The sequence below is a fragment of the Paramisgurnus dabryanus genome, chromosome 5 (genome assembly GCF_030506205.2).
Source record: "Paramisgurnus dabryanus chromosome 5, PD_genome_1.1, whole genome shotgun sequence".
Taxonomy (NCBI): Eukaryota; Metazoa; Chordata; class Actinopteri; order Cypriniformes; family Cobitidae; genus Paramisgurnus; species Paramisgurnus dabryanus.
Window position 1 is genome coordinate 20,091,430 of NC_133341.1, and position 10,204 is coordinate 20,101,633.

At 37.1% G+C, this 10,204-nt stretch overlaps 2 protein-coding genes across 2 annotated transcripts in view; both read right to left on the reverse strand.

The window, feature by feature from the left end:
- ubash3ba (ubiquitin associated and SH3 domain containing Ba) overlaps positions 1–1,409 on the reverse strand; it is a 31,274-nt gene extending 29,865 nt beyond the window's left edge. The window contains exon 1 of the mRNA XM_065250217.2: positions 854–1,409. Coding sequence (XP_065106289.1) covers positions 854–981 — 128 coding nt within the window. The 5' untranslated portion in view covers positions 982–1,409. The remainder of the gene's footprint in view (positions 1–853) is intronic.
- Positions 1,410–2,937: 1,528 nt separating this feature from the next.
- On the reverse strand, positions 2,938–9,675 carry f11r.1 (F11 receptor, tandem duplicate 1). Its single transcript, XM_065250218.2, has 10 exons — positions 9,447–9,675; positions 8,128–8,187; positions 6,224–6,340; positions 5,990–6,130; positions 5,676–5,878; positions 5,394–5,493; positions 5,054–5,161; positions 4,938–4,950; positions 4,566–4,623; positions 2,938–3,916 (listed from the first exon to the last, which is right to left on the reverse strand). Exons 1-10 carry the CDS (start codon positions 9,493–9,495, stop codon positions 3,881–3,883), a joined length of 885 nt encoding a protein of 294 aa, XP_065106290.1. The 5' UTR covers positions 9,496–9,675; the 3' UTR covers positions 2,938–3,880.
- Positions 9,676–10,204: the final 529 nt, after the last annotated feature.

Genomic DNA, 10,204 nt, shown 5'->3' on the forward strand with positions numbered 1-10,204 from the left:
ATTTCTCAAATTTCTTCAATATTGTTCAGCCTTAAAAATGTTGCGCTGTTCCAGGCAATGGTTGAATAAAATATGGACAAACCCAACAGTTGATTTAAACTATATACAATTTATGTATCTGACTCAATCATAAGAAGAAACAAGCCAGCACAGGTTCATTTAAACCCATAATTTGGGGTTTGCCCATATTTCACCCAATCACAGGTTGACAACCCAGCAATTTTTTAGACTGTAGTATCAGATATGTGTGATTTCTGGGAATTGATGGCCATGACCCTTTCCTTGTTTTTGTTAAATACTTGTTTTTGTTTAATACTGTATACTTAACGATTTCCGAGTCGTATAATGCACAGGGCTTGCTCAGTAAAGTGTCATGGCTGTAAAATAACTCTGAAATAACAGAGAGCAGCCAAAGATGCGACTGACAGTTATGATTGGACCTCGCAGTGGTGCCAGCCTCACCCGCTGAAGGAGGAAAAGCTGGCGGCACTGAAACACGCGACTGGCTCCAGTGGAGCTGAACAGATACACCTAAACTATCTATGCTATGTTGAGTTTTAAAAATAGCTTAATAAGTCAAGAGGAACAAACAACTTTAAACTCACTCATTCTTTAAAGATCAATTACCCACATCATCACATTAATCAATAACACATCCAGGTCGACGCCATTACCACGGTTAACATGCAGTATTATTCCAATCATTTTCTGTATGTCTTATATTAACAATGAGGCACATTTTCTTGTTTTTATACTTCACGTAGTCTACAGATGTGATTACAGCGGTGTGATGCACAAGACCCCGTGATCCGACTCTAACGAGCGCTTGGAGAAATTCAACTCTGGTACTTACGCCCTGGTTTTGGGGAAGCCCATTGACAGCAACACGTCCAGGCTATTTCCATGTTTGACAGTCCCCGGCCGGTTCTGCCTTTGCATCCGTGGAGCTACTTTGGCATATAGGTCGTCTTTTGCTGCCATGGTTCAGCTTTCCATTTGGCTTCTCAACAGCGTTTCGCTTACTTTGATGCGCCCAAAAGGACGGACTCGATACACAGCATCAAAACATCAAATCAAACACTTCAGTCTAATAAATTACGACTCAGAAATCCTCCATTAGCCGCCACAGACAGACAAAAACAAGCCTTGGCTACAATGTTTCTAAACACAGAATGATTTGAGCTTCCTGCTGGAGCGCTCATGTCATTACAGTTGGGGTTGAGGAAAGGGGTCACCGATCGGAAGTCAGTCTCATTTGCTCCGCGTATCGGCCACCGTCGCTTTCGCTGTCACGGGATAAAATACTATGCGCGTGAGCTTGTCGCGACTAAACGTATAGGAGAAAATGTTGTAACGAGCGAAATCTGTCAATACTCATTACATCGGTTCCTCCTCGAAATGACTTATTTATGAATGGGACTTGACTGAAGGTGAAATCAGCCTGTCAGGAGACGGCGCTCGCCCGGTCCCGCCTCATTCAGGAGCTTTGGGGCGGTGGCGTTGAGCAGATGCGCTGTACCTTCGAAACTCTCGCGATAATTTGATGTCATACTCCGATCTGTTTGCGCAATCATATGTCTAAGTAAGTACGCTGCGCTCCATGAAGTCGAACATACGCGTTCAGATGGACGTATTTTAACTAAACAGGTAGATGCGTTTTAAAATTCTCTTTTCCTTTTTGCTATATTTTTCTCCATCATTTTAGTAGTTCACGTTGCGTTGTGAAGCATATTCGTGTATATGGCTTTTGTTGATATTAAATTATATAAAACATATATACACTAAAAAAAAAGAAAAATGCGTTTTAAAAAGTTAAGGCGTCGTTTATGTTTTATTAAGGTATCAGAAACACTGAATTTTGTGCTAATTATTTATTAGATTTTTGGAAAGTATCACACATTTGACCTGTTTGTTATTTAAAAATGGTTTTATGATGTTTGTATTTAAAATTTCATAGAGAAAATTGTAACGTTGAAATGAGTAAATAAGGTGAGAAACCTTGTTATAACGGCGTCACATAAATCTCTACATAAGTTTCTACGCTGTGATAAAGTTTACGGTCCTATACTGTCTCCCAGCGGTCATATTAAGAACATATTCTATGGGTGTACTGTCAGTTTAAGAAATAATTTGAAATGCATGCTTATATTGAGCAATATTTATTTATAATCAAGTCATGAGCCTAAGTAATATTTTTTTGTAATTCTATTGTTATGTTTAGAGACAATCTAGAAGTTGTAGCATTCTTTTAAAAACATGACGCTATACATGAACAGATTATTATGGTCCTGTTTGCTATTATAATTTAGTTATTTGTGTTGTGTTGCTCCAGGGAAGCTTATTAATCACTAGTGTCATTGACACACTCTTAAGGATCCTCTTAATTCTGGGGATCATTTTATTGCTTTCCTTTTAGCCACAGAATAATGCTAAAAGCCCTTTTAGTCTGTTCATAGCATCATTGTTATGTAATACAAGTTATACAACAAGAAGGGGCGGTTTCCTGGACAGTGCTTATCCTAGTACCAGACTAAAACGCATTTTGAAGTTATAGGCCTACAGTAAAATGTTTTTTTCAGAGCTGAGCGTACTACACTCTTACTGGGACCTGGAAGTATAATAAAATTTTCATATTATTTATATTTTATAAACAAATATGTTGGAGACACAGGATATATAGACTATAACATTGTAAATGATGGATGGGTTTTCCAAATCTAAATGGCTTTCTATGCTGATGTGGATTCTAATTAGGGCCTGATGAAGAGAGAATTTACTATGATTTATCCTGCTTTAATTGTATATGTAAAAGCATATTCAGTAATTTTCATTTTGTTGAAAGTAAATTAATTTATTGAAAGAAAAGGCGCACATCATTCAATAAAACTACAATCAAACAAGAAGAAAAAAATGTCAATGTCACAAATTTAAAGAAGCCTATCTGGTCAGTGAAGTTTAATGTAAAACTTTTTCTAAAATCCCATTTTAAAAAAAAGAGAATCTATTTACATTCAAGAATTATGTATAAAACATTTTTAAAAATATACACACACAAATGCAAATCATGAAAATATTGCCCGTTGAGTAAAACAATAAACGATAAACATTTAAGGATACAATATACAGCACATCTTTATATGAAGGGGGACAGAGGTTATTTTCTGAATGGAGAATATTTGCATTAACTTCTTTTCCCCACTGGTTTTAATATACCACTGCATTGTTGTGTAAAAGCATACTTACTACCAAACACGTAACTGAACAGTATGTCATAAAAACTGCATTATTAACGGGCCCTTTAGGGTTATTTTGTACAGAGTAATCATACTTCAATAAATTATCCTAATCACATCTCTTTTGAATTCTGCAAAACAGGGACATAGGATTTAGCTACATGAAACAAACAAAATCTACAAGTTTATACTACCACTTACACACATTTACCCTTCTTTCTAAAAGCTTTTAAATATATTTTTGGGTCAACTAGTGCAGTAAGCAGCCCAGGAAAGCACATCCAGTTATCGTAAGCATATCCAGATATCCTGACTCATTAACTTAAAGGGACAGTTCACTCAAAAATGAAAATTCTGTCATCATTTACTCAAACTTAATGTTGCTCTAATCCTGTACGAGTTTCTTTATTCTATTAAACACAGAAGATATTTTATATATTTATCTTTCCTACTATGGAAGTTAATGGGTAACTGTGTGGCTACCATCATTTATTAAAATATCTTCTATTGTATTCAACAGAGAAAGGAAAGCCATGCAGGTTTAAAACGGGAGTGAGTAAATGAAGACTTTCTGGGTGAACTATCCCTTTAAATAGAAAACTTGATCTAGGCAATGAATCTTGATGTTTTCTCTGAAGCAGTAAAGGCTACACCACAAATGAGGATTTCTGTCTGAATTCCCCCTGAAAGAGACAGATATAAAATGGTTACCCATGTAAAAAATTGTAAACGGTAATCTGGTTTTAGAATAGAATGCATGATTAGAAAAAAGTACACATGCAGCACATTTTATTTTGACATTGTTCATCAGCTTTGTGATATTTATTCTATCCGCTTGTTAATTCTGACGTCATGCACCACTTTCGGGTCCAACTGATCCAATGGAAACAACAAAAATAGTGCTAATAATCACTCGTATCATAATGCAAAACACCCAATCCTAATTTATATCTCCATAACAAAATCAGAGTTAACCAGACACGGACCCATGGACATGGAAATGTGTAAAATGAATAAATATTGCTCATAAATGGCTGTTTAAATATTATACTCTATTGAAATGAGTGAAGGCTTAGATTCAAAAACAGTATTCCTTACGTCATGACTTAACAAGCGTGTGTGTGTGTGTGTGTGTGTGTGTGTGTGTGTGTGTGTGTGTGTGTGTGTGTGTGTGTGTGTGTGTGTGTGTGTGTGTGTGTGTGTGTGTGTGTGTGTGTGTGTGTGTGTGTGTGTGTGTGTGTGTGTGTGTGTGTGTGTGTGTGTGTGTGTGTGTGTGTGTGTGTGTGTGTGTGTGTGTGTGTGTGTATATATGCCAATTTTAGTTGTTCTTACATCTCCAGCATCCACATCTTCTGTCCTAGGCGGTGTATACAAAGCTGTTTTCGGCTTTCTGTAAGAGAGAATTTATATAAATTGTATACATTTCATAAACATAATAATAAATAATAATAATTACAATAATAATAACAACAACAACAACAACAACAATATTTCTTTCATATACAAAATTTATAAAAAAAGTATTTTATAACATCAGGAATGTTTTTTAAGGCATGTTTGTGTAATCTAAACCCTGTCTGGGAAACTGCCCATTCAAATATACACCCCAATCTACTTAAAACTGAACATGTAAAGATTTCTCATCACAAATTATTGGAATAGCCAAATTCTGATAATGTGTGCCAAATAGACAAAACCTCTTACCTTTCACTCATTTCTGTGGAGAAGATGAAAAAAATCATGATTTAGTCAAGTCACTTTTTATTTAGTATAGTAGTATTGATAAATATTTGAATACACATGCACATTATGAAACTTACTTGGTAGAAATCCCTTTTTATTAGCATACCAGAGTGCAAACAGAAGCAACCCTACTGCCAGCAAAGCCACAATGACCCCCGCAACGATGCCGCCAACATTTACATCACCTAGCATATATAAAAATTACAAAAACTCAATCACAACATCTGTTAGACAGGTGACTGTCAGAGTGACTAACATTTTGGATTTGGATTAAGAACAGCATCGTGTTTTGGATTTGGATAAATCAACTTATTTATTTGTTTGTATCCAGATCATCTGAAGATCTGTTACCTTTCTGAATTCATGCAATAGTAACAGTGTGTAACTGCTAGCGAATTAGATGACAATGTTACTTACGGACATCCATCTGCACTGTTTCACTTCTCTGCGTGCCTTCACTATTTCCAGCCTCACAGTAATACGCGCCAATATCAATCTTAGACACACTCTGGAACTCCTGATCAGACACACAAAACAAAATGTTAATCTGACAACAAGTAACAAAATAAAGAAAGCCATTACGATTTATTACAGTTGTTCCCTGAATGCACATAACGGTTTTAATAATTTGTTGAAAATAGAAATTAAATTGACACACTTTAAATATCACTTTCAGGAATGTTGTGGATGAACACTCACCAGGTTACCATTGAAAGTGTTCATCTTGTACGTAAGGTTTCTAAATGCGTCGAACTTGCTTGGATCCTCAGGGAGAGGAGCGTTGTTTTTGTACCACTTATAGGTGGATGGTGGGGAACCGACAACGTCGAAGCAGGTCAAGAGGGCCTTATTTCCGGTTGTCACTGAAGGAGGAATTCTGGCTATAGGCTTGCCAGGAGGCACTGTAGAGGACGGTGGGAATTTAATAATGCAGTAATTATGCAAAGCCATGAGACCTATTCTAAGTGTCAAATGCTAACTGGGAATCAAATATTTTCATGATTTAAATTTACCAAGGACTGTGAGCTTGATGGTCTTCTCAGCATAATTGTCACTGCCGTACACCTCACAGTCATAGTCTCCCGTGTCTGCTCGTGTCACCTTGTTAAACCGCAGTCCTTGATTGTACACAGTGATACGGTCTGCATATGGACCTGATGAAAAGAAAAAGGATGCATGTTAAATGTCACTGCTGAGATACGACAATAAACTAGAGCTAAATACATGTGGACATTTTTCATTCATACCAGTTGGCTTGCCATCGAAGAAGATGAATCCCTGAGAGCCTTTGACATCTTTAAACTTCCATTCTACTCTGGGTGATGCTCCAAAGTCAGCAGAGTATATACACTTCATGTCCACTCCTGAAATAAAAACAAAATTACTCAAACGTGTGATTGTGTAGTTTTTCACATCAAAAACTGATTATAGAAAACAGGCAGACACAACTTTAGGCAAGCCAATGCAAACAGGCTCACTGTTGCAATATTAAAACAGCTACCTAAAGGTTAACCTTCGTTTTCTTAAAGGGACATTCAACTTTTTTGAAAATATGCTCATTTTCCAGTTCCGCTAGGGTTAAACTTTTGATTCTAACTGTTTTGGAATCCACTCCGATAAGCTCCGGGACTGATGTTGTCGAGAACCACTGGTTTAGCACAATCTATTGAATTTGATTAGACCACTAAAAATAACCAAAGAGTTTCTATATTTTTCCTATTTAAAACTTGACTCTTCTGTAGTTACACTGTGTACTAAGACCGACGGAAAATTTAAAGTTGTGATTTTCTAGGCAGTTATGCTAGAAACCATACTCTCGTTCTGGCGTAATAATCAAGGACTTAGCTGCTGTAACATGGCTGCCCAGGCGTAGTGATATCGCACAGTGCCCAAAAATAGTCCCCTGCTATTGAAAGTAACCAAGGAGACTATTGGCGCTTTTCCATTGCATAGTACCCCACGGTTTAGTTTAGTTTGGGTCGGCTCACCTCACTTTGGCGTGGTTAGCTTTTCCATCGAGTTTAGTATCACTTCGGAGTGGGAGGGATTATAGGCGTGTCGTTATATTTACGCTGCCTACTGCTGTGACATCATACACGTGAGAGCGTTGTTGCACATTCCCATACATTCATTTATTTCTCAGTCTGCCACAAAATTATAATTGGCCACCACAAATAGATGTTTGCACATCGCGTTTATCACTACCTCTGTCTCACATGACAGTTTCTGTTCAAACACCCGACCCGTGGCGTCAGTCGACGGCGCTCCGCTGAGCCTCATTCAAGTTGCATTTAAGCATATATAATGCGGACGTGCACGTCACGAATGTGCCGCCACAAACTGCAAGTCTCGAAAAAACTGTTATGGTGTCCCGGATTCTCAGCATGCGGATGTTTTTCATCGCTAAAAGGGTGTTTGGAAACTTATAGCAGAACACAGATAACAACATGTTTGCTTGAGACAGCACAAGCTAGCAGTAAGCTAAAGCTAATATTTACATTATAGCGATGACGTGACGATTCTCTCAGACCAATCAGTGATCTACAGTGTTTTCGCGTCACGTTTGGTATCAGCTCGGGTCGCTTGGAACCCCAACCGAGGTGGTACGAAAAAAAGTATCGGGTACTACGTACTGCACCCAATGGAAAAGCTCCCAAAAGTAAGCTGACCCGACCCAAACTAAACTAAACCGTGGGGTACTATGCAATGGAAAAGCGCCATATGTACGGGCAATGCGTAATATCACTACGTCTGCTGCAGCCATGTTACATCAGCAAAGTCCCTGATTATTACGCCAATTTGAAGGTATAGTTCCTAGCCATATCTGCCTAGAAAATCGCAACTTTAATTTTCCGTCGGTCTTAGTACACGATGTAACTACAGAAGAGTCAAGTTTTAAATTATGAAAAATATCGAAACTCTTTGGTTATTTTTTTAGCGCGATGCTAATGGTCCAATCAGATTCAATGGATTGTGCTAAGCTATGCTAAAAGTGCTAGCGCCAGACCCAGAGATCAGCTGAATGGATTCCAAAACGGTAAAAATCTAATGTTTAACTCTAGGGGAGCTGGAAAATTAGCATATTTTAAAAAAAAGTGGAATGTCCCTTTAACCAATACACAAATTACGGGAAAAAGGAAGAACAACTTGCCTTCATTCTCTTTCACCTTCAGAGCAGGATTAACAACATCAATCGAAAAAGCATGCAATCCTGTAGACAGAAAAACACACATTCAAATCTTAGCTAGATGAGAAACATACATATCTACTGAAGGGAATTTTTAACAAAATCTACCAGTCATATTAGGGTATTATTAAGTGTGTAACATTGCTTCTGTTGCTGGAGAAAGCAAATTTTGTTTTCAAGTTAGCATCCACACAAACATAGGGGCTTATTTTTTTTATATATATATCAGATTGAGAGTGAGTACAAGAAACATTTGTTCATTGTGTTGACAAGTCAACATGTGTTGTTTTGGTAATATTCCATATGTTAAACAGATTAGTTCACGTGGAATGCACTGGAATGTGAAAACAATGATTTCAAGCGAATAGCTACTGGCATACTGAAACTGTTTTCTTGCGTGAACTTGATGATGACAGATAAGCAAACACGATACTCAAATACTCTAACGTTAAATGACACTCGTCATTTGACTGTTGTGGGCGCCATGAACAACTGACCCATATAATATTTATTTCACAGCCTACATGACTCAGTGTTGCATTTTTTATAACAATATTACCACTGTTTAACCTACTTAAACTGTGGTTAATGATGTTTCCTGGTTGCGCTCGGGTTTCGAATGGGGGATGGGCAAATGTGGAAAAACAGGTTCCCCAGGTGATTCCGTCGAGCCGTGAAATGTCTCACAATAACTTACAAGACAACAAAGGACTACTTCGGTCCAAAAACGTTCATTGTATAGTAAAAACCGAGTATATGTTGCAACTTAGCATATAAACTATGCGTTGCGTAACTATGTTTCGCATTATTGATTTTTTTTAACGTTCAGGAGTGAATGGATTCAAAGAACCGAGTCGTTACTCTGAAGTGTTCACATCATCCATTTACATGTATTGTTCGACTAGACTCGCAAGCTCAATTTCGTTCAATCAGTGAACCGATTCTTACACACTAAAAGAACCGATTCAGAAAATAACGAATCGTTACTAAGTGAGAAAAACACGAATGAAATGTAACGACATACTATTAGGTTCCTGTACTATATTCAAAGTTGGAGTGTAAATTCTTCCAATACGAAACAGAATTTTTTTTTTTTAAATACATGCATTTAAAATGCCAACAAAGATCAGCCATTTACCAAACTACTAAGTTCAGGCTAGCTGTTGATAATTTATAAAATACACTGGTAAAGAAGCAAATACAAGATTAAAAAAAAGGAATAAGTTATATAAACAACGTCCGAACTGTGAAACTGTTTTCACGGTGAAAACAAAAAATCTTACCTGTTGCCACAAGAGAGAGAAACACAAAGGCGAAGGTCAACATATCCATTTTAAAGGTGAAAGACCCTTAATCAGAAGAACGTGGTCTTCTTTAAAACGCTTGGTTGTGTATTACGTTTTAAAAACTTGAAAGTTGTGTATTTGCTAGGCCGTGACAAAACAACGTTACACCTCAAGATAGCATTTAAGCCTGAAACTAAACGCCCTTCCGTGTGATACTCTGTTACCTGTTCTAATGTGTGATTGGTTGGATATGTGAGACTTGTCCCTCCTACTATATGACGTAGCGAAAGTAACCGCAGGTACTTGCTACCCGGATGTCGGCTGCTGATGGCCCTGTGAGCAGGGTTGCCAGGTCCAAGAAAAATGTTCAGCCCAATGACAACTTAAAACCTGCCCAAAAGTAATGAAAACTACCCCAATTTTTATATTTGTCCAATCCAAAACTGCAGGATTACAACAAAAGGCTGTAAAATAAACCCTTACTATTGCTTTTAATGTACATTTTAGGTGAACATTTTCATAATGCACTTAAAAGTCCTTTATTTTCACACACTATTCTGTACTAAATATACAAAAATTCTACTTTAGTACTTCTTAAGATTATCTTAAGAACATCTAAGTGTACCCAACCGTGCTATTTTCGGATAGCATATGAACTCTTTTAACATAATATCTCTTATTTACATTTGTTTTTGAAAAGATCATACAAAGATGGGTTCACATGGTACATAAAATCTTTTTCAAGTTAATTTTTT